The sequence below is a fragment of the Gavialis gangeticus genome, unplaced genomic scaffold (genome assembly GCF_001723915.1).
Source record: "Gavialis gangeticus isolate Ggan-Ray unplaced genomic scaffold, GavGan_comp1, whole genome shotgun sequence".
NCBI lineage: Eukaryota > Metazoa > Chordata > Crocodylia > Gavialidae > Gavialis > Gavialis gangeticus.
The window spans coordinates 28,232,840-28,258,683 of NW_017729030.1; the positions used below are offsets into that span (position 1 = coordinate 28,232,840).

A 25,844-nucleotide genomic window follows, 5' to 3' on the forward strand; every position below is an offset into this window, starting at 1 on the left:
CATTTTAAAAAAAAAAAAAAAAGGAAGTACTCGATTTTCCAGGTCTGTTTTTGAACCATTCCAGGGAGCTTTAAATTGGTTTAACAGGCAGGTTTAAAACACATTTAAACCAAGCTAGGTGTTATATGTGTCCATATTCTATTCTCTGCAGGCCTGCAGAGGCATATTTGAGACAATGATGTCCTTCCATAGTAATCCAAAACTAATCTGTTGAGTAGAAAAGATGGAAAAAATGCTTGCCTGCTGCTGCCTTCTTTGTCTGTATTGGGGTTGGGCAATTATTTGGGCTGGAGGGCCAGTTAGGGAGGTTTGGTGAGCTGTTGAGGGCCAGGTCAGATCTGGCCCTCAGGCCATGTTTTAGCCACCCTTGGTCTATATACACCCCCCACATCACTGTTTCCTCTACATGGCTGCTTCCCCTTCTCATGCCCTTTAACACCACTTTTTTCTCTTGCCCCATTTGTTCCCCCTCTTCCCATAATCTTCCTCCTCACAACCCACATCCTCCAGCTACATAATTTTAGTTATGAATGTTCAACAACTGGACAACTGAATGATAGTATAAATGCATACGGGCTTTCCCCTACAACTATAATATGTTACAGAACCTATAAATATTTCTAATACACTCTATGCTGAGAGCAAATTTCAGCACATAAGGCTAAAACAGTTTTGTATTTACTTATTAAAGCACAAAACAAACAGGCAAACAACCCCCAACACTTAAGCTGATTAAGTGCTAGAAGTATTTTCCCTTTAAAATTTAAGTTAATTGCTAAAATTGTGGTGCTTGCTTTTGTAAAGATAAATCCCTTTATTAAACAGCCATCATTAGGCTTACAAGCTTTAGAAGTTTTCAGATGTGTCACCTTTTAGGTATGTTGTACTAAGAAGCAAATATGCATTCATATTGAATAATTATTTTTCATTTTTCCTGTACCATATAAATATTTAATAAATTTGTGTACAAATGGAGTACTATTTGTTGGTTTAAAGATCTAGTTCTAATCTTTCTCTTTTTTAGATACAGATAGAAAAATACATATTATGGTTGTGATTATGAAAAATGTCAAAGCAAGAAAATTATAGTCTACACATTCAGGAAGTTTTACTAAATGAAATATTTTAATGGTATTGAGGGCAAGAGTTGTCAAAAGCAGTTTGTCTTGTTAAACACCATCATAAGAAGCGCGCATGTTTTTCAGAAGAAATTGCCAAGAACTTGGCACACCTTGTCAATAAGTTTCAATTTAAAGATGTTTTACCATTTCATCAAATAATAACATTTTTAGATACAAGTGTATTAAGTTAAAAGAATCATTTCTATGTTCTAATATCTGATCTAAAGATTCCTAGGAGCTGCTGTGTTAAGATGCTTAGAAACCAAATGCATAAACTCATTGAGAAGTCTAAAGTATGTTGCAAAACATCTTAATTTTTAAAAAACGTAAAACTTATTCCTTATCCCTATTGGCTTGATATTTACTTACCTGTTTCCTGACTGAATTAACCATATCTTTACTGGTGCTCCTGCTATTTTGCATCTCTCTCCATTCCTGTTTCTGTTGTTCTCCAATTTTCCCCATAGGAATCCCCATTCTCTTCCTGCCAAACTTATGTCTGTTCCCTAGTTGACACTGTCTAATGCATGTTCCTCCTGGAACATTTAAACAAAATAATAGGATGTGGAGAACAAAGCCCAAGTATCTTCAATAATTATCAAATATGGCAAGTACAGTTTGAGCCGGGGTAAAAGTTTTAATGGTTTGCACATTAAGGCTAATGTGAAGATTTTCCATCAAGGTCTGACCAGTGATATTTGTTTAGGCAAAATTCCTAATTGTTTCAAAGCAAGTTTTGCCTAAAAACCATTTTAAGAATTGACATTTTAAGAAGGAAGTAGTTAATTTATTCTAGGAGGTTGTGAATTATGTTGGTGCCATATGCTCTGCCACATCTGTGTTCCTCTATATAGGAATGAGAGTACGACCCCCATTACACCTTGCATAATAACAGCGCCCCTGAAATAGAAGATCCGTTTTTAGTGATGTAAATTTGATTTGAAGAATAAATGAGGGAAGTAGCAAGCTATCCCTTATTATGTGCTCTGATGAACATAAATTTGTTTCTCTTCTAGTAACTACTATTTTTTACTTTTGTGTAATTATCTCTACAGCCTTATCTTAATGCATATTGGTATGTACTTTCCTATATTTAAAATACTCCCAAACTTTCCATAGTGCATTATATATTGCCACTCACCTGGTTCATCAACACGGTGGTAACTTTCAGATATCTGCCACTTGAGCTAATGGAGTAACTCAGTGGTGCTCAGCCTTTTTCCTGGTGGGCCAGATCAGCTGTGTCTGTCCAGTCCATTCACAGGCCAGGTCCAGCTGGTGATCCCAGTCCGGGGCCTGGGATGGGCACTAGCTGGCTTCTTGGATGGGGGCAGGGGGCATACTGGCTGTGGGTTTCATATGTATTTCATCACAGCAAAGGGATGATGAAATTCCTTTCCATTCCAGGCTAGGGAAGGTGATGTGCTGCTGTGGACACAGATTCTTCTGTTTTTTCCCCTTCAAGCTTGGCCCCATCCCTGCTATTCTGCCAGTACCTTAGTTCTGCCTGCATGTCATTGTAGAGTAGTCACTAGCAGGAGTTGGATCAAAATCTCCTTGTCCGGCTAGTCAGTGATCCTAAGGATGGAAGCCATACTGATCTCAGATCTAACAAGATATAATTTACAAAAAAGAGAAATTCCAGATCACACTGTATCATGTTACAGGCAGTCCTCAACTTACAATATTTCAAGTTGCAACGTTTTGCACTTACAACATTTATAATTTTACACTGTTTCAACTTTACAATGCCAGTTTTGACTTACAACGCTTGATCCGATGCAATGCCATGCCAGCGAGCAAGTTCTCTGCGTCGCTCATCTCCCTGGAGAACATCTATCCAAACTTCCTTGGACACTTTCTTTAAGAAAGCAGACAAGACTCCAGAAAAACGTACAGCCAAGACTCCTAACAAGACTCCAGCCAAGAACCCTTCAAAAAGCCCAACCAAGTGCCCTTCAAAAAGTCCAGCAAAGTCACCTCAAAAAAGACCTTCCAAATCAATGTGACTGCTATTTACAATATAAATATATTCATGTAGCTATATTAGTCATCTATAATTGTTTGAGTACAAAACTCTGGGGTATTTTTGGTGAAAATAGGGTATCAGGCCTTAGTTCAGGAACCAATCCCCCATTTATAACATTGTTCCTTATGAGAAAATTGGTTCCAAGTTACAACGTTTCAACTTAAGACACGGTTTTCAGGAACCAATTGTGTCGTAAGTCCGTGAACTGCCTGTATTTACAGGTTTACCAAGTGGTATCCCTAAGAGCATGCTTCAGGCTTAGGTATGTGGCCTTTTGTATTTTGAGTTCTAGATGTGGCAGTAAGCTTTGTATCATTTCTGTTCTTGCTATGGGAATGTGCAGCCCAAATGATGGAAGAAGCAATAAGATATTATGTTAACAAGGAGGAGCAAAATTATTTATTTTTTTCTGGGACTGAGGCATTTATTATTAAATTAAGCAATGTCTCTATATAGTCCAAGCTTGCAAAATGCCTTGGTGGATCAGTTCAGCAGACAAATAGACTATCAAACATTTGATTCTGTAGAATATCTTTCATGAGTTTGAGGCTACTTGAAAATAATTATTTTGACTGAAGAGCAGAACACAGTGCCAGCTTCTTGCATCTTGTGAACTTTAGAATTTATATATGCCTACCTGACCAGCCCAGAGGAAACTCCAGACAAGATTTAGCCTCAGTGTGTGAGATGCCCACAGTCCGCATTGTTGTGTTATTCATGTCTGATGAACTTATCAGTTCAGCCTCCTATGACATCTATGTGTTCTGTCTGCAATTTTGCAAAACTAAAATCCAGTCTGGCTGTGCCTGGAGGCTAATAGCTACCAAAAAAGCTGTTCTGCTAAAAGCTGGAAAACCTTGGTTTGTAGCAGAAAACTTTCACTATACTTAGGAAATAATTTGGAAAAGGTTTTCTATTTGAGCATCTCAGTGCAGTGTCTAACTCAGAGACACCTATTTTATTATCTTAGACTACCTACTATCCTTAAATCCATTTGGATTATGCATCGGCTTCACGAGGGTGAATTAGCAGCAATATCTGCGTGTTTTCTTATTCAGGCTCACAACGTTCCCTTCCCCACCCCACCATTTTCAGTGGCTAGATTTCACAAAGGCCTTGTTAATCTGTTTTCCCAGATTAAAAGTTTCCTCCTGTGATCTCAATTTAGTATTAATTGATTTGACAGGACTTCTTTTTGCTCCTCCCAACCTATTCTTTATACCACCAAAAAGTGAAGACCCACATATTAAGGCTTGCATACAACTAACTACAATTTGGGGAATTTCAAACTATTTGGTAATATGTAATAAAAAACATAACCATTCAACTACTGCTAATTGTTGGTTTGAGAAATGAGATTTTTCCCCTTTTCAGTTTTCTACTTCACAGCATAAAGTAGCTTGAGACTAGGTTTTAAGAGAGGTTCTTTCATGAAAAGACAACCAAAGACGTCCTACATTTTCTGTCAAAGACTAAAAAAAATACTTTAAAGTAGTTTCATGTTGTTGGAAGAGCTTTCAGAGGTGGGAGGCTTAACTGTGAACTGTACAATTTAATTATAAGATACCATTTTTCTCAAATATCTTTATATTTGTAAAGTATATCTACTGTTATACTAAAGTTTAAAAGCATTGACACACATGCATAGAGGTTAAAACACAGCAAAATGTTCCTAGTTGGTGCACAGGTGTAACTTTTAATTAGCTTTTTGATTTTTTTTGCTTCCCTCTCTGCTCTGATTAACACGGCAAATATTTACTTAAATGTGGTTCTGTTTTCTTTTAAAAGAAAAGAAACTTATACTACTTAACTGTAAACATTTGGTAGGTAGTTAATAGATTTGTGTAGAATATGATTACAGTGTAGAAGGTACATTATGCTGTAAATTTCCAGATACAAAAATTAATGCAGCATTTCATTTTTCAGGTGGACATTATTCAGTTTCGTACATATTTCCTTATGAAACTGTGTTTGTATAAATACCTAATTGAGATCTTGCTTATATCAGCCACTTAAATTATTCATATCTAAAATATGGCTGCATTTGTTTATCATGTAGATTAAATATTTAAGATCTATTCAGTGAAGTGAACAAAACATATTTAAAAATTAGTTTAAATGTCTATGTAGAACTAAAATAAAAATATCCATGCTAGGAAAAATTAAGTATTTTATGTAGTCTATATAAATAGCATATATTTGTTGTATAAGGGTCTGAAAGGGGTGGTTTATTCTTAAAATATGTATATAGCTGGAAAAAAAATTCAAAGACCCAAGAACTCAGTAGGATGCCAGAAAAACTATATATAGAATGGATTTACAGAGCTAGCAAGGAATTTAATAAATTGGGGAAATGTATGTTGGAGTTCCCATTGGGTAGAAAATGATGTGTGTTGAGAAAAATTTGAACAATGTGAAAGCAGGGTCGTGGGACTGTAAGTTGTCTGCTACTTTCCTGTTTTTGCTGAGCTTAAGATATTCGTGGGAATGTATCTGAAACAAAATGAGCTTTCTCATAATGTTTTCATGCTTTTCATCCATGAAAGCCTAATAATGAAGTGACTTATTGTGTCTAATGCTGTTGGAAAACAAGTTTGTAGGATTTTTGTTTAGACAAGCAAAATATCTTTTTTGTAGACAAATATTTAGGAAAAAATGTTTTGTTTTACTTGGGTCTTAGGTAGTGACAGATATTTTAGAATCTAATTTCATTCTTCTACTTTTGGCTGTCCCTCTATAAAGCTTTTTAAAATTGTTTTAGTGTGAATGAGATTTATTTTTGCAAAGCACTTGTTTTGAGGTTTGCTTATTCTGCACAATTTAATTAACTTGCTTGCTCAGACTACCTTGAAATATGGTGTACTTTAAGAGGGATATAGGATAAATTTAGTGTTAGAAATCTCTTGTTCGTTAGCCTAAATTTCTAAGATACCTCCCGGAAAAACAGAACCAAAATTAGCTCTTTTTTAATGTTGGCAGATTCTTGCATTTTTTTTCTAACTGAAATGCTTGTTCTGCTTGTGCCCAACATGGTTTCAGTCACTCAGATTTCTTCCCCCCCGCCCGCAAACACATAATCTCCAATATCTTTTTGACAACACAACGTTGAATGGGTAAGTCAAGCCAGGTAGCTTATATTGCTATATCTGTTGACTTGGATAGCTTATATAGCACATGCCTGTACTGAATGAACCCCAGAGGGTTCCTAGTCTAAAAGTTTTTGTGTGAGCTAAGTGGCTCAAGGAACTATGAAATAGCCATTCAACTTGATCTATAGCCAACCAGTGTCAGGGCAAAGTGGACTCTTGATAAAAATCAGAAGGTGAGGACTAGGGGGAGGAGACTGATTTGTGTTCTTTTGTTTCCTTTGTCAAAGAGGAATGTTTTAAATTTCAGTGGTGCCCAAACTTTTCACCTGGTAGGCCAGTTGAGCAGTGTCTGGTCCATTTACAGGTTGGTTTGTGGTCCCAGTCAGGCACCCAGGGCAGGCACATGGGCCCATCTGGCTGCACAGAGGTAAGGCAGGGGACAACCCAGCCCCATCTGACCATGCAGGGAAAGGGGGCTTAGCCTGGCCCTGGCCTGGCTCTGTGGGAGGCAGGAGGAAGGGGCATGGTTTGGCCCAATCTGGCTGTGCAGAGGGGAGGGGGTATGTCTTTGCTTCAGCCTCCCACCGGGAGCTTGAAAATTTGGAAGTGGAGGAGGGAGACATTTGCTACTGCTCCCCTCTCTCTCCCCTCCTCCTCCCACCCCTGGCCAAATTGCCTACCTGTAGGAAGTCCTGCTGGCCAGAGTTGGAGCGCTCCTGTTTTATTTTAATGAAATACAATCCAAGTACTACAGAAAATTCAGAAAGTGTTACAAGTATTTTAAAAAACTTAAATTACTTCACCATACGTGGTTGGAGAGGAAGGAAATTAGCAGATGTAGTAATGAAGGAAGAATGAGGGAGAGTTTGGGGCTATGACTAGGAGACAGGATTATGGAGAGGAGAGAAGAAGAATGTGGATGGTAGGGGAAGAGAGAAATCTTGGGGATCAAGGGAAGGTGTGAAGATTAGGGGATTAGGTAGGTGGGATTAGGTAAGTGGCATTGTGAGTAGAGGAGAATGGGGATAGGGGTCTAAGTCCCTATTCTGTCCTTACACAATTTACTGGCACTGGGGGTCACTGCCTTTCCAAATGCTATGAGCCTCTCTAACTTCTCCCCTAAGTGAACTCAGATCTGCTGAAGAGAGAGATCAGTTGAGACAGAACCTGGGCCCTTCTCCCTGCTTCCATGTGGGAACCAGTTTTAACGGAGTGGGAGAGGTTTCCATTCTGTGTAGGTGTCTGAGTCCCTCTGCCTCCTGTGCAGGTGCTGGGATTTGGGGAGGCATTTCTCCCCTGCTGTGGTCCGAATCCTCTGCATCCTCTGAGTCCCTCTGGGCAAGAGGGATGGGGGAGGGGGGGAAGAGAGAGAGACAGGTCTTTCATGGGCTTAAATCTGTCAAGATTTTGGGACAGAGATCATGTCTGATATGTCTCATCAACCCTGTTACTAGTTGTGCACTGAATTTTTTGGAGCATACAGCTGTAGTCCCCATTCTGCTGTAATGAAGTATGCACAAAACAGGGCTAGATACTTAGGAATCGTGTCATCCCTTACCTTTACCAAACTACAGTAGAATCTCAGCTGCAAACCAAGATGATAAACCTATGTAAATGAGCACTAATTCCTATAAAACATTTTTTTTACTTAAAAAATGAAGAGTTTAAATGGAAAAAAAATGTTAGTCCAGAGTTAAGATTGCATGGCAGTACTTTGTGCCCTTCCTGATCTTCTCAGGTACCTAAATCTCTTCAGGATTAAATACCCGACAGGATCAATCCTACCTATTATTCTACCCATTATATCCAGGGCACTTTAAGCATTCTGCAGTCTATTTTTATATGATATTTAAGAATGGTGATAAAAAGCGGGGTTGAAGCTTATTTTTCTCAGTTTGTATGGATAGGAAGGATATTAGGGCCTCTATTGTGTCACACATTCAGTTAAAACTCGAGCAGATGCACGTTCAAGCAATTTAGCTCATGTTAAATTCCCAAATCCGAATTTATTGAAACATGAAACCTTCTTTAATTTACTTCCTCTTCCTTTTTAATTTTTTTTTTTTTTACTTCTTTTTATTTTATCCTTCAGTGGCTGATTTCCTTCATTTCACCACCCTTCCACCACCCCCATTTCCTTTCTATCTCTCATTTAATTTTCAACCCCCTATCCCATTAACTCTCCACCTCCCAACTTCATGCTGCCACCTCCTTCAGCCCATCTCTCACCTCCATCTAGAACAGGGATAGAAGCATGTCCTGGCTCACCTGCCCTGTTCTGGCAACTCACAGCTGTAGCTCCCAGTCAGGCTCCTGCTCTCCAGCCCTCTAATAGCAAGTCACAGCTGTGCAGGTCAGGGACAGTCAGAGAACGGTTTTAACCTTAAGATGCGACTGCTCCAAACTCAAGGTAGAATTAACACTGATGAACATTGAAGCAGCTCAAAATGCAATGTGTAACAAAGCCCTTATCTCCTAAATACATACTAACTTTAATAGGTTACTATACTCCAGTGATTTGTACCTGTCAAGTGAATATCTGACACCACTCTAAGAGTAATGGCATTACTCCCTAGAACATCTGTCCCACTGTAGCACCACACTGCTTTTGGAAGCAATCTTCTGCTGCATCTAACAGTGACTTTAGGGTCAGTTCTAAACTCATTTCTTGCCAAAAGCAGGGAAACTGCATCCTTTCCATCAGATAACCAAATACGTGGTGACTATATTGGCACAGAGACTCTTTATTGCCACTACTCACCATAGATGAGAACTTGATTTTAGGTCTCTTTGAAGAATAAAGGTGGGGAGGAAAAATGGGCTTGTCAGGGCTGTTCATCTTTCTAATACATGAGGGTGAAAAGAGATGATATATATATACATTCATTCATTACTGAATGGGAAGGTAGTTCTTTCCACTTCCCTCAACTAATTCTTTTCTCACTTTTCTTCCAATCCCCAAATTATCAGTCATCTTCCCCATTGTAGGTGTTATCTTTCAACAGCATCGTTTCAGAACTTCAGTGTCTGCCTCAGCTCTTCTCTCCCAAGTGGATTTGGAGCACTTCCCAGATAAGAGCTTCTTCTCTTCTGTTTCTAGCTGTTCGACTTGCAGTGTGACTTTCTAGTCCATGGGGAGGGCCTCCATACTGCCTCCAATTTCCTTTCCTTAGAATCACTGCAGTTGTTGGAGTCCTTATTTCCTTTGATGGTGGGGACTAAGAAGATTGTGTTCTTGTTTCCTAGCTTGCAGGAGGGAACTGCGTCAGATTCATAGATTCATAGATTAAGGGTCGGAAGGGACCTAGTAGATCTTCTAGCCCGACCCCCCGCCAGGGCGGGAGAACAGCAAAAAACCCCAAAAATGGTCAGGAGGTGTCAGTCAGCCTCTGGTCAAGAGGAGCAGTAGGTTACCTTAGAAAGCCAGATGATAACTAGAGAGAAGTGACTACCAGATTTATCTGCCCCTGCATTCACTCATCTTCTCAGCTGAGTGGAATAGCACTTCCCTGTACAGACCTGGCAGTGTGACAGACATGACTATACTCATTGTGTGATTTAGGCAATATTTAAGTTTTCCTAGTGTATGGTAGAAACTTCCTTTTCTTTTAAAATGAAAGGCTAGAGTCTGCAGAAACTAATTACATTGGTTGTACTTAGTCAAGGAAATTTCTTGCTTGACATGGGCAAATGAGGTTTTGCAACGCTGGATACAGAATATTTTAATATGTAGTATATAATCTAGCTCCAATATTGTAAATCAGTAATGAATCACCCCATTCAGCAGATCATCTTAAGACATTATTTAAAGCAGACTTTTGATGGACTATGGCATATATAGATAGTGTTTACAGTTTACAGTCTTTGAAGGTTTCAGAAAATTTGCTTTTCATTTAGGAAAAGATCCTGAAACTGCAATTATGTTTTGTTTCGTTGTTTTTCTCCTCTACTCTTCATGTTTTTTCAGTCTGCAAGGTAAAGCACTATTATCTGTGTAGTTTGGGTATGAAAAGTGGCTATATAAAATTAGAACTTCATCACTCAACAGATTTGTGTCAACAGATGTACTGTTTAAAAAAGTTTACTGTTTCATTAATGTTACTGCTGTTAGTCTTACGGAGCTAGCATAGTTAATGGAGAGAAGTGAACCATGTCCTTCCTTGACCAGTGCTGACAAAATTGTGCACAAAATTCTTCTCAATAATATTTGTGCAAATAAAAGCAAAAGGGCTTAGCAGAAAACAAAGGGGCTAGGTTAAGGTGCAGAACCTTTAGTAAAGATGCTCAAGTAGGAAAGAGGACAGCTGCATTCTTAGCTCCTCAGCAGAATTTGCAGTTAGAACCATGATCTGAGCAGATTATTCTGAAACTCATTTTTAACATAATAAACATAGGTCTAAACAAGGCCACTTTTCAAAGTAGCATTTTAAACTATTTGCTTCTTGAGGTATGGCCAAAGTTGGACTGAATTGGATGCCACATGATTGCTTTTACCCCAGATAATTTGGGTTTTAACAACCGTTTTTGGTTTGAAAAGGAAAAGATTTGGGGGCAAATTAGCTGACTAAGGAAATATGTGCAAGTTGCTACACTGGAGGGATTAGGTTATTGTCTGTTCCTGGAGTGGCGAAGTACAGTTCTGGCCTAAAATATATCTTTTAACTAAGCAATGTAAATTACTGTTTTTCTGACTTTTGTAGTTTCTCAGATTTCTGTAGTTTCCAGAAAAGTGTCTCACAAACAATGAAATGTTTTATTTAAAAAAAAATGGTGCATGTATAGCAAATGTAAAACTTGGCACTGTTGAAACCATGTTTTCAATAAGAGACCTTGGTAATGCATGTAATTATAGATCACATGTCTCCATTCTACCTGCCTGTTACCCTCTTGGGAGCATGGAGGCTACTGGAATTTGCGAGGATATTTTTCATTTGTTTTTAAGAATAGCATGTTTGTTTAAAGAATAATTTCCATTCTTCCTTTCATGAATAAACAGGAAGATAACTGAGAGAAAACTTGGTTCCATTATAATGGGTCACATATCTAAGAATGGGGGGAGGGATTTTTTTTTCTTTTTATATGCATCTCATGTTCATTTCCGGAAGCATATTCTGTGCAATTTCCAATGCTTCTTTTCAGTATTTTCAATATTTTAGAGAAAATAAGATATCATCCTATCATCTATAGATTGTATTTGTATTTACTTTTTAAATTGTCCATATTATTATGCCTTCATTAAACATAATTTCTTCTAATGTGAACAGTCTTTTCTAATACCAGAGTTGTCTGAATTGTTTTCAAGAAAATAATTTCATTAATATTAAAACTGTATTCTTTCTGAAATGTGCACTGTATATGGTTCTGAGCATTAATGTATACTAAAATTTTATTTTTCAGAAGGCAGCACTGCTAATTGCAGTTGTCCTTATCCCATTCATCAATTTAAACATTCAGATTTGTCTAAACAAATTTCTTTAAACTTGTATAGAAGTTATACATTTGCTAAAAGCAGCTATCAGCCAGCAGATCAAAGTTTCTAGGTATTCTTGTGGGGAAGGCTTGAAATACTTATCTAGGTCTTTATTAAAAATGTGCATAAAAGCAAACAGCATACAAAATAGATACCAGTATAACATATAAATAAGGGGAACAAACTTTTTATTCTATTGGGTACTATTTAGATCCTTTTTTTTTTACAGTTTTAAACTGGATTTTGTTAGACAGCCCTGGACTTGCTAAGACTTGAGCACAAAAGTTGTTACAGATTCAAAAAGCTTAAAGCCAGAAGGGACCATTAGATCATCTTGTCTGACCTTATCTATATTAAAGGCTGCTAAATTTCACTCAGCAACCATTGCATCAAACCTAATAACTTGTTTGACTAGTGTCTCCTAGAGGCATACCTGATCTTGATTGAAAGTATCGATAGGGTAATCACAAATTTCCTTAATAGTTTCTTTTATTATTTAATCACCCTTGTTAAGAAAAATACCTTGCTTCACCTTCTAGCCATTGGTTCTTATTATCTCTTTGTCTAGTGCATTAAAAAAATCTTGCACCTGCTGCTTCTCCCCATAAAGTGATTTGTGTAGCTGTCAAGTCACCTGTCAATTTTTTTTGATACACGAAGCAAATTAAGCTCTTCAGGTGTCATGCTGTAATGCATTTTCTCCAGCCTTGAAATTATTTCAGTGGTGGTTTTCTTTTTTTCCTCTTATTTTTCATCATCCTTTTTAACCTGTGTACACTAGGGCTGCTTGCAGACTTTAAAAAAACAAACAAAAAAAGTGCTTTACCAGAAGCAACAGCACATTATTTCAGCCTGGCTCTGCAGCATCTGTATAGATTGGGTACTTCACCAAGGCTTTTGGCGCTTTTAGCTAAAAGCTGATTCAGTCAGTTATTAGATAAAAGCACCGAAAAAGCCCCACTAAAGCACTGGATCTGTACAGATGTCAGGCAAGCTGGGTCCAACGAAGGTGCTGCCTCTTCTGGGCATGTGTGGGTTTAAAGTAAAGCGCCAGTTTTTAAAAAAAAATATCTGAATGCAGCCTTTAATTCTAGAGTATTATCAGTTTGGGTCTGAACAATATCATATGAAACCACGTCCCTGTACTTACTCATTGTTTTCCTGTTTATACATCAGAGTATCACATTTTTGCCACATAATTGCACTGGGAGTTCATGATTAGGAATCTACCTAAATTGTGGTTTTGTGGATTTTGTGGAAACTGCATAAAACAGTGTTGTTCACAGTTGCTGGGAAATCCAGCACTGGCTGCAATTTCCCACAAAACTGACCCCCAAAAAAGCGGTAGTGATGCAGACTGAGTGAAGGCACCCTCTGCCAATCAGCAGTGAGGGGCAGGGCCACCGTAAAATGCTCATGAAGTGGGCCATGAAAAACCTTTTATCTTGCTGCAACTTAGGTAGGTCCCTATTAATGAGGAATTGAATTGCTTTTCCTTTTTTGAGTCACTAGGGTATGAATCCCCATTTTACAGACATGGCCTGTATTTCTTATTCCTACTTGCTTAACTTATATTTGTGTTAATGCACATTTCAATGGACTCAAGTTACCAAGAGATCTAGATTTCTTTGTATGATTGCCTTATCCACACTATACTTACCACTCCATCAGTCTTTGAGTCCTCTGGAAATTTGGTCAGTTATTTAATATGTATCAGGAAAGTGCTGAATAGCGTGAAACCTAATTCCTATCCTTGTGGAACCCAACTGGAATCATTCCCATTTGATGACAATTTCACACTGACTACTATTTTTTGAGATCTGTCAGCCAGTACTGAATCCATCCATTGTGTGTTTTATTGATGTTGCATAGTGCTTATTTTTAATTGGGTGGTATATAGTAGAAAAGGAAATGCTTTTCAGAAACCTGAGCACACTGTCTCTGCAGTTACTTTCATTAACCGTACCTGTAATTTCATCAAACAGTTAAATCAGGTTTATTTGATAAGGCCTATTTTGCATAACGTCATATTAATCAGCATTATTATATTGCTAGCCTTCTTATTTTATCAGTTGTATCCCGTATCAGCACTTGTCTAATTTGGCATGGAATTGATAAAACTAAACTGTAGCTACCTCATCCTATTTGCCCTTCTTTGAATATCGGCACAGTAATAGCACTCTTCTAGTCTTTCAGAATTTCCATCAAGTTTTAAACTTCATTAAAATTAATATCACTGTACCAGATGTCATCTCAGTCAACTCTTCTAGGACTCTTCAGTGTAAATTTTACAGGCCTGGTGATTTAAAAAATATTTCTTCCTAGTCGGTGTTGCCTGTCATCTTATTCAATATTAGCCTTGGTGCTTTTTCTTTTTCTTTTTTCTAAATTTCTTAAACTTCAGAATTAGAAAGTGTTGTAGTTGTTAAAGGATGCATGTCATTATTTCATATTTGTGATAATGTATTCATGTGCTTTTAAGGTACCTGACATTTTCTTAAAGAGAGAAAACACCTGACTTCAGTATCCTATTTAAGAATGTTTCTTTATGTATACTTTTTGTGTTCATAGAGTATGATACAGTATATATTAGAGGTACAGTATCATAGCAAAATTCACAGCCTCTTTAGATTTAGTATCCAAGGTACAATAAATGCATTGCTGTTGTTTGTATTCCCCAGTCTTCCTATCCAAAAGTCTTCCTTTTTGAGAGTCTCAAATGATCAAAACCATTCTGAAACTAAACCTGAAGCAATATTCATTGAACTTTATCCCTTTTTTTGTCTTTTAAATAGGTTTTCGAAAAATAAGTCTGGATGATCTCCGAAAGGCATATATTGTGAAAGATGTGCAACAATATATTCTCCATCGTCTAGATCAAGAAGAAGCACTGAGACAGCATCTTACTAAAGAAACTGCAGAAATGTTGAACCAGCTTCACATCAAAAGTAGTGGTTGCTTTTTGTATCTAGAACGTGTTCTAGATGGAGTTGTAGAAAATTTTATTATGCTAAGAGAGATCCGTGACATTCCTGGAACATTAAATGGCCTATATCTCTGGCTCTGTCAAAGACTTTTTGTGAGAAAACAATTTGCAAAGGTCCAGCCCATTCTGAACGTGATTCTTGCAGCTTGTAGGCCACTGACCACAACAGAATTGTATCATGCAGTGTGGACCAAAAACATGACATTGACTATGGAAGACTTTCAACGCAAATTAGATGTTCTATCAAAAGTTCTTGTTGATGGGCTAGGAAATACAAAAATTTTGTTTCACTACAGTTTTGCAGAATGGCTGTTGGATGTAAAGCACTGTACACAGAAATACTTATGTAATGCTGCAGAAGGACATAGAATGCTAGCAATGAGTTATACTTGTCGAGCCAAGGATTTGACACCGTTAGAAGCTCAAGAATTTGCATTGCATCTAATTAACTCAAATTTGCAGTTAGAGACTTCTGAGTTGGCTTTGTGGATGATATGGAATGGCACACCTGTCAAAGACTCTTTATCCACTTTAATCCCTAAAGAACAGGAAGTACTGCAGCTACTAGTAAAAGCTGGTGCTCATGTCAACAGTGAAGATGACCGAACATCTTGCATTGTACGGCAGGCTCTGGAAAGAGAAGATTCCATTAGGACTCTGTTAGATAATGGAGCATCAGTTAACCAGTGTGATTCAAATGGGAGAACACTCTTAGCAAATGCTGCGTATAGTGGCAATCTTGATGTAGTTAATTTACTTGTTTCTAGGGGAGCAGATTTAGAGATAGAAGATACTCATGGGCAAACAGCACTTACTTTAGCTGCTCGACAAGGACATACCAAGGTTGTTAATTGTTTGATTGGATGTGGGGCTAATGTGAATCACACTGATCATGATGGTTGGACAGCATTACGGTCTGCAGCTTGGGGGGGTCACACTGAAGTGGTTTCTGCACTTCTTTATGCTGGAGTAAAAGTGGACTGTGCAGATGCTGACAGTCGAACAGCCTTAAGAGCAGCAGCCTGGGGAGGACATGAAGATATAGTTCTGAATTTGCTACAGCATGGTGCTGAAGTCAACAAAGCTGATAATGAAGGTCGAACAGCTTTGATTGCAGCAGCATATATGGGCCACAAAGAGATTGTGGAGCACCTGCTGGACCATGGTGCAGAAGTAAATCATGAGGACGTGGATGGAAGGACTGCTCTGTCTGTTGCTGCACTTTGTGTACCTGCTAGTAAGGGACATGCTTCAGTAGTTAGCCTTTTAATTGACCGTGGTGCTGAAGTTGATCATTGTGACAAAGATGGTATGACTCCATTGCTGGTAGCTGCGTATGAAGGACATGTAGATGTTGTTGACTTACTTTTAGAAGGAGGAGCTGATGTAGATCATACTGACAACAATGGTCGTACACCCCTTCTTGCAGCAGCCTCCATGGGCCATGCTTCAGTTGTAAATACTCTTTTATTTTGGGGTGCAGCTGTAGATAGCATTGATAGTGAAGGGCGAACAGTCCTTAGTATAGCCTCTGCACAAGGTAATGTTGAAGTAGTGCGTACTCTGCTGGACAGAGGGCTAGATGAAAATCATAGAGATGATGCTGGATGGACACCTTTGCACATGGCAGCTTTTGAAGGCCACAGGCTGATATGTGAAGCACTTATAGAACAAGGTGCTAGAACAAATGAAATTGATAATGATGGGCGTATACCTTTCATACTGGCTGCACAAGAAGGTCACTATGATTGTGTACAGATATTACTGGAAAATAAATCTAACCTTGATCAGAGAGGCTATGATGGGAGAAATGCTCTCCGTGTTGCTGCCCTAGAAGGTCACAGAGATATAGTTGAACTGCTTCTTAGCCACGGAGCAGATGTGAACTACAAAGATGCTGATGGTCGGCCAACGCTCTATATCTTGGCTTTAGAAAATCAGCTTACCATGGCTGAGTATTTTTTAGAAAATGGTGCGAATGTAGAAGCAAGTGATGCTGAGGGAAGGACCGCACTTCATGTTTCCTGCTGGCAGGGCCATTTGGAGATGGTGCAGTTACTAATAACATACCATGCAGATGTAAATGCTGCAGATAATGAGAAAAGGTCTGCTTTGCAGTCTGCTGCATGGCAAGGTCATGTGAAGGTAGTTCAGCTTTTGATCGAGCATGGAGCCTTAGTTGACCATACATGTAATCAAGGTGCTACTGCACTCTGCATTGCAGCCCAAGAAGGACACATTGATGTTGTGCAAATTTTACTGGAACATGGTGCTGATCCAAATCATGCAGACCAGTTTGGACGCACTGCTATGCGTGTTGCAGCCAAAAATGGACATTCTCAAATTATTAAATTACTGGAAAAATATGGTGCATCTAGTCTAAATGGCTGCACTCCATCTCCAGTCCACACAATGGAACAAAAGCCCTTGCAGTCAGTCTCATCAAAAATGCAGTCATTAACAATAAAATCAAATAGTTCAGGGAGCACTGGTGGAGGTGATATGCAGCCTGCTATGCGTGGTTTGTCTAATGGGCCTGCTCATGCTTTCAGTTCTCCTTCAGAATCGCCAGATTCTACAGTTGACCGTCAGAAATCATCCTTATCAAATAATTCCCTGAAAAGTTCCAAAAACTCATCTCTACGTACCACCTCATCTACAGCAACCGCACAAACAGTTCCCATTGATAGCTTCCATAGTATGTCATTTACGGAACAAATACAGCAACATTCACTGCCACGTAGCAGAAGCAGGCAGTCGATTGTTTCTCCTTCATCCACTACTCATTCATTAAGTCAGAACCATAATTCACCAAGTAGTGAATTTGAATGGAGCCAAGTAAAACCTAGTTTGAAATCAACTAAAGCAAACAAAGGAGGGAAGACAGAAAACTCCAGCAAATCTGGCTCTGCTGGGAAAAAGATTAAGCAGAGCAGCTCCTCTCAACCAAAAGTTTTAGAATATGAAATGACTCAGTTTGATAAACGAGGACCTATTGCCAAATCTGGGACCAGTGCACCACTTAAAGCAATGCCAGCAGAGCCTCAGTGCAAAATTTTAGTTCCTCCAGCTCAGCAGGAAGTTGGTCGATCTCAGCAACAATTCTTAATTCACCAACAGAGTGGGGAACAGAAGAAGAGAAATGGAATAATGACAAACCCAAATTATCATCTTCAGAGCAATCAGGTTTTTCTTGGGAGAGTTTCTGTCCCACGAACAGTACAGGACAGAGGACATCAGGAAGTTCTGGAAGGCTATCCTCCTGCAGAGACAGAATTAAGCCTTAAGCAAGCCTTAAAACTTCAGATTGAGAGCAATGACCCAAGCTTCAATTACAAAAAGGAAACACCATTGTAAAAGGTAAAACAATTGGAGGGAAGCATAGCATGTGCATTTTAAATACCTTTTAATAAATCAGCCATGTTTTGAATGAAAATTGTAAACTGAAAGTCCTTTTTTCATGTGCTGACTTTTTTTTTTTTTTAATAAAACAGTTGGATAGTCAGTATTTCTTTCTTTTGAATTGTTACAGGGTCAGGTGTCACCTTACTGCTTTTGACAAGTGACTGTAAGAAGTACGTGTTAGTCTGGGGGTTTCTTTTCTTCTGAAAAGAAGAACCCATATTAAAATACCTAGCTATATTTTCAAAGCTAACATTTTATAAAATCTGAATGCCCATCTAGATTGAAATGTATTCATGGTTACATATACAATTTCAAGATACTGTTGAAGCATCTTACACATTTATAGTTAAGTATGCTATATTTGTGAACTAACAAATCTTAGAATATGTTTTTCTTACAAGTTGAAAATTAAATACGATTGCCTGGTCTTACAGTTGCAAAAAGTACAACATAAGTTCCGTCTTTTAAAGTATCTGGTATTCCATGTGTGCATAGGAATTGCCTGCTTGGAGCTCATTGGACAACGAACTTCAGTGTTATGGGACCAGTTTTTTTGTGTATGGGACATGCTTTTGCATACATTCATTACTGAGTAGAATTTAAAAATCAAAACTAAATTAAGTTTTTCACTTTCTACTTAATACATCATAAATATAAAATTTAGTGGGTTTGAATACCCTTTTTGGACAAACAGAGTCAGTAAAGAGTTAGTGTTCTTTTCTCCATCTCTGTTATTCCCCAAATCCTAATAAGGTTTGAGTTTGTTTCTTGTTTAAGGTTCCAGGGCTATATTAATAACAACATTTGAACTCCAACATCTTTCTGAAATGCGAAAGCTACTCTATGTGCATTGCCTTTTTTTCCTCATAATATTTCTTTTCACTGTTTACATGAATATTACCATTCTGACAGGCCAGATTGCTCCTTCTTAGAACAGAAGTGTTCTTGTTAGTTGGCTCAGTCTTGCAGCAAGTCAACAAAGAATTTTTGTGGACAGTTGAAGATTGAGCTTTGTTTCAAAGTCACCTGATGAGTTAGACATTCCTAAATCTTGCTTTGAGCTAGCAAAACTCAAGCGTGTTTGTCCCAAGCTGTCCTGGATAATAGAAGTAATTTTTACTAACGTATAAGTCTTAGGTTATTTCATCATTGCAAATTTATTTTTTGAGGTATATTATAAAGAAGAGAGACCCAGAACATTAGCTGTTTCCCTAAAGTCTGTGATAGAGTGGATGGTTAAGAAAAGGGACATTTTCAACCTAGATTTTCTAAACTGTCTACTATTATACAGCAAATATAGCTATATTTTATTTCCAGTTGGTTAGTTTGGGTAGAATTTTCAAAGGCACATTCCTGATCTTATTAAACATCAATAGGACCTAGACTCTTATGGCCCAAATGCAACTTATGTTTTAAGCATGTAAGTGGCATTTAGGACTACTTATGTGGATTTCAAGCCACATAACCAGTTAATCACATCTTAAAGTGTAAACCAGCCAAATGTTCAGGGGATTAATGGTGCAATAAAACAGGAAACCAGCCACAGAGTTACTACACAAAATATGTGGACTAACTTTGTGGCTAGTTTCCATTGCACCTTGAAAACCAGATACATGACAATTAGTGGCCTGTCAGCTGGCTCCTGGAATGCATAGGGCTAGTTCAAGCCCCTATATGGTCCGCAGAACCAGCCAATGTTGTTTTCAATCAGCAATGTTGTTTTCAATCAGCAGATTGAAAACAATAGCTAAATGAAATCAAATACTTGAGCCCCAGAGCCGTCTCAGTCAGCTGATCCTGGGAAAGATTGGGGCTGCCCAGTGGTTTCAGTCCCAGGGTGGCCCCTGCCAGCTGATCCCAGGCTCCTCCTGCAAGCAAGATGGTGCAAATGATCCACAGCCCCAACAGTTACACCTTTTGCGTGATTGGGATGGGCATCAGATCCCTTTGTACCTTCAAATCAATGTCTCTTGGGGGTTTTGGAGTCTCTTCTCTCTGCACAGCTTATCCTCTCCTTAGCATGTTCAGAAAGGATCTGTTCTGGCTTTTATACTCTACTGGATCTTATTCCACCCTGGAAGGTGTGCAGCTTGTGTAAATCCCCAAAATGTTAGTCACAGAACTAAAACTAATGGTTGGATGCTGGTAGTGTAGAACAGCCAAAAGGAAAAATATTGAAGCAGAATGGAAACAGGTCAGGGGTAACTTGATGTTTCTACATTTTGCATTTCATAGTCATTGGATAAAATGGATAGAGAGCAGCTGGCTTCCTGGACATCCAAGAGAGGGAGATATGAGGGGCTAGGAGGAGGACAAGGAAAAGCCAAAGCATGTGTGTTTCAGTGAGATGGCATCTGCTGTGGAAAGGTGGGGGTGGTCCCAAGTTTTAGCCTGGACCCTTGCTTCAATGTGTGCTATTTATCCATTTTGGCCAATTAATGTTAAATGCAAGGTGCAGTGGTTCAGCATCAAGAGGAGGGCTGGAAAGGACACTGAATAATGCCTGACCTGAGGTCTGGTGGTTAGAGCACTGTGCTGGGAAGTTAGAAAAATGTTGGTTCAAACCCTCTGAGTGGGGTTTAGAAGCTGGTACTCAAATCCTGGGCAAGTGCCCTAATCACTGGGCTGTTGTGGTACACCTCTCCATCTTGTTTTTGCCACTCCATAATTATATCCAGGTATTCACAGAGTTGTGTGCATGTCCATCCAAAGTGCACCCTGTAGCTGATGGACACTTGTGTGTCTACACTGCATGTGGAATTGGATCACAGATTGTCTGTAAGTGCCAAAAATGGTAGTTATACTGCTGGGTTAGTATCATTTGGGCATGTGAAGAGAAATAGGATTCCACCCTAAGTGTCGGTCACTTCTGAAAAATGGGACTTTGTCTCCTTATTAACTAATACGTTTTGGAAAACTTTCCCTGTTCCCTTTCAATATTTTAAAAGGTTAAAGTCCTGAATATTCAATGGCTTATTGGGTGCATCCCCACAAGTGCACATGTGCAGTTTGTGATGCCGGAAACCTGCCTGTGGCACCATAAACTTCATGTGCTTTGTGTTCACGCATTTGCCACACTGCTGATTTGCAGCATGGCAAGCTTTTTTGACAGTGGGAAATCCCAGTGTGGAAAAAAAAAAACAAAAAACATAGCAAAAAAAAAAAAAAGTGGCACGGCTCACGTGGCTGCAGCGTGCGCCACTCAAAACCAGAGCCTGGCCAGCCAGAGCCACATTCCAGCTTCTGGGCAGGCAGAGCCTGCCCAGATTACTGCCACTGCAGCCCCAAGAGGCCCCTAGGACCACAGGTAAGACTGCTGGGGCCAACCCAGGTGCTGGCCTCAGCCTCACCTACCCCACCCAGGGCAATTTGCCATGCACCAGAGCACACAATGCAGGGGTGTTCCCCAGGAACAACTGGAAGTGACACAAATTTGTGCCATTGCTATTTGTCCCTGAGGAAACGCATGCTCTGCTTGTGGGGACATGCCCACTGTGTAGTCTGTTTGTAGTGCATGTACCCAAATACTATCCTGTAAACAATAGCTAAATGAAATCAAATGCAACATTGATTATAAGGTGTGTTAAAATCACTCAGCCATGTCATCAGAACACCACTACTGTTGCAAGAGCATAGATGCAGTCATTCAACTGGTAAACTAAAATTCTGTTTTAGATGTATTTAAAATATGAGGAAAGAATGTTGAACTATGAACCTGCATACAATTAGAAACTGTAGATTGACAAAAACCTTACTGTATTTAGGGTAGAAACCTTTTTTCCATTTAATGTTTGTCCCAGCATATGGTGCATACAATGACATATGACAAGTGTGGCTTTTAATATTCTTTCATCATTTCACACAACTTGGTTTTAAAAGTAAAATGATTGTGTTGATAGTTGCCCTCATGGCGTAGCTTCTAAAATCATGGTCCTCAACTCTTGCTGGCCTATGCGCAACAATACTGAGCAAGTAATGCGCAACAAGCAACATCCTACTTTGCTCCTCATGTAAGCCTGAAGAACCATATGCCTGTGGAAAGCAAAATGTCCTATGGCTATGACCAGTGTCAGGCAACCTGCCCAATATGCAAGTTCAGGCTGTTGCTCTAAAGAAGTGGTTTTCAACCTTTTTTAATTTCTGGACCCCTAAAAACTTTTGACTGGAGGTGCTTGGACCCCTTTGGAAATTTTGAATGGAGGTACAGACCCCTTTGAATTGTAAGTCTGGGTATTCACATACTTTTGATTGAACATGGTCATCTTTTGTGGATCCCTTAGGCATAGCCTGCAAACCCCCACGGTCTGTAGACCACAGGTTAAAAAACACTGCTTTAAAGTTATCTTTTCCTTTGCCAGAAAAAATATTCTTTCACTGACCCGTAAACTAGTGTGTTTTCTGAGCCTTGCTTCACAAATTGATCTAGGTTATTATGAATGACCTGCCTGTGGAATATCATGCTGGCAAATAATATTTTACCAATGCCAGCAGTATTCCAAGAATTTAACTGAATGGAGCACCATATCTTATTATTTGTTCCTTATTTTTGTATTGCCTTCAAAAGTTTTAATTGTTTTGGAACCCCTCTAAATGTCTGCATGGGTATGCAGTTCTGTGCTTGTATCTGTCAAGAAATATCTATTTCAAGACCTGCAGATATTTTTGTACATATCTTTTAATAGAAATTAGGTATGTATTGGTTTTTCTGCAGGTCCTGTATGTATATGGAAAATTCTAAAATACATTTTTATTTTGCATTTTAGGCGAATTCAAGATGCTATGAATAGAAGTGCTTCTGCTGGGAATGATTAATCAGCTGGCTGGGATGAAAGCATATGATGCTTGTTAGTCCAACTATAAAACTAAGAATGTGATTATTGCAGTACAGTTACCTTAATTACTGTAATGTGCCTAAATTTTAAGGCTGCCTTCTCGATGTGTAACCCTCTGTGCTTCAGAAATTTATTTTGTGTACTTTGTACTTACCACACAGAATAAGCACTTTTTTTTGTTAATTGCAGAAAGATACATGCTCTGTTTCCCCTGACAACAGCTGAAAGTTGTAAAAGCAAGGAATTTTTGATTTCCTATTCCAGAATGCTTGATAAATGTGCATGTGCCACAGTGGACTGTGTATAGAAAGGCAGTGCTTTTTGTATTTATTTTCCTGTGGCAAAAGAAACTAAGCATACAGTTTAAATCACATTTGCATTGCTGTAATGTATGGTCAGTTTCCTGTGTATTTCAAAAGTTCTCTCAAGAAAAAATAAGTCTTGTTACAGTATTTGATAAACTCCAGTACTTGTGTGTTCTATCTGTAAAACAACTCTGTTTAGCGGTAAAAAGGAACAAGTTTATAATCACATACCAAACCTCTGGGATTTTTTTATTATAAAATCTAATCTATAGAACACCAAATCTGGGTGTTATAGACTGGCTACCACTGAAGATGATAGGAACCACGTTTGTATATTCGGGGCCAAAATGTAGCCATACTGAATAGCCCAAATTACTGTATGATAAACATTTAAGTTAAGTTGCTTTATGCGTTTTTGTATTACAAGATATAATATAAGGCCTGATTCTGTGTTTGGTTACACCTTCATAAATCAGGTATAACTCTAAATAAAAACACATAATTTTTTACTTGTGTGACACTTGCATGAGGAAGCAAAATTAGACCTGCTTAGCTTGACAAGTGACAGTATGAATCCCCTTTCATTCCAGAAGGAGGAACATACAAAGCTCACTAATGGTTTAACTGCATCACTCACGGGTCATACAACAGTTGTTTGTTCCTGAAAATGCAAGTTATGTTATACTGTTCACTTTTATATGTCTTTGCCCTTTAGAAAATGAAAATCATTTTCTACACGAGTATTTCCTTTAAAGGCCTGAGATTAATTTTTTCTCTTGCTACAATTCAGGTCATTCCCAGAATAGTATGATACAAAGTTGTCATGATGAGTTTTCATAACTGTTGAATTGGATTATGTCATCTATTCATAAATTTAGATAAATTGACATTTAATGCTATACTTACACATTCTGGGGGGCTAACATCCAAATATTTTATTGTCAAAATTAACAGTCAATAGAATATACATAAATTTTGATTTTTTTTTAAGCAATGCACCTCATTCTTTACTTACGTTATTAAATGTAAAAAGAAAACCTTTTATAGTCAGGCATTCAGTGTGTAGTAAAATGTAATGTTAAAAGTTGACACACAGCAATATTTAATAATTCTGAGGTGAATGTTTCAAGTATTGAACTTCTGTCCCTGTGGGACATTTATAAAATAAACATGATGGAACTCTTGCAAAATAGCCTTAAGAATGTTAATGGCTTAATAAGGAGAGAGGGCCAAAATGTTTCATCAAACTTGTTCTGAACCTCAAGTACAGTGCATTTGCAATACTGTGCAAGAATAAAGCATTTCTTTCTTATTAGGTGTATGTTTTGTTTCTGTAGAAAGAGATTCCTGAAGGCTTACTTTTTCTACTGACCTTGATTGTCATTGGGATATATTTATTTAATCTTATTGTTTTATTACAAAATGCACCTTGTGCCAGAATGCACAGATATGGCCAGTTTCACAAGGGGCTACCATTTCCAGACAGCTTTACATTTTTGTATGGATAATATTTACAGTTGAAACAGTTGGTGGGGAAACTCAACATATTAATTAACAAGTCAACTGAAAGACCTGTTGAAAAGTTACTTTCAGAATAATAATAATAATAATAAAAAACACAGTTCCTGCAGATTAAGTATTGTTTTGGAGTAGAGTATGAACAGCTCTATTAAAACATCCAGTTTGACAAGGGTGTGAAATATTCCATATTGTTTTTTGTGTATGATTTTATTATCATAGTTTTTCTCCCATGCAAAAAACCCAAAATGAATATCCCCCAAATGTTAGCAATTCCATTTGGAATTTTTAAATATTGGGTAACTTTCTGCTCTTTTACATTCATACAGTCATCTAGAAATCAGTAGGGTTGGGTGGTTGTAACTCAGCAGAGTTTTGCTGGTCAGAGTCTTTGTCTCATCCAGCTCTGACTACAATATAAATCACTGTGCCATTAGTCCTCTTTCCCTTGGTCCATTTCATTGATTCCCTTTAAACCATCCAAATGAGATTGCAGAGTCATGATGGACAAGTTAGGAAAAGGACTGCCTTGTGAATATTAACATCAGTACTGTATGCATGTGGAGAAAGTCTTCAAAAGAAAAACATATTGAAAGATAATGAGGCAAATGATGTCTTTTGTCCTCTTTGTGATCAGTATTAAAAGTATTACCATTTATTTAAAAATAAAATAATGTTTTCTTTCATCAGTTACTCTGCTATGCAAATGTCTTATGCTTACTATCCTCCATCCAAACTCTTCAATTAACTTGGTTTGAAGATAGACTGTTTTTCCTGGTTTGGGTTGTAAATAGCCTACAATGTACATTGAATGAATTTCACATTGTAAAATTTTTATTTTATTCCTTGTATTATATTAAGCAAAAATCCCTATGTATATGAAAAGTGCATAATAAATATATTTGCTTTTCAGCAGACATCTAACTGTTTTAATTTTGCTACCTCTTCCCTTGGGGTATTTCAGAAAAAGTATATTAAAGATAAGAGAAACTTGACTAATATATGAGGAGCATGTAAAAAAGCTTAACAGAAACTAGAATATTATAAAAATGGTAGGCATGCCAAATAATCATTTTCAAAACTCGGTGC

General features: G+C 38.1%; 1 protein-coding gene across 2 annotated transcripts in view; it reads left to right on the plus strand.

Annotated features, from left to right (window-relative positions):
• Positions 1-25,672, plus strand: part of ANKRD50 (ankyrin repeat domain 50) — an 86,301-nt gene extending 60,629 nt beyond the window's left edge. For both annotated transcript variants that reach the window (XM_019522051.1, XM_019522052.1), the window contains exons 3-4: positions 14,505-18,055; positions 22,864-25,672. In XM_019522051.1, coding sequence (XP_019377596.1) covers positions 14,505-18,052 — 3,548 coding nt within the window. In that variant the 3' untranslated portion in view covers positions 18,053-18,055; positions 22,864-25,672. The remainder of the gene's footprint in view (positions 1-14,504; positions 18,056-22,863) is intronic.
• The last annotated feature ends 172 nt before the right edge of the window (positions 25,673-25,844 follow it).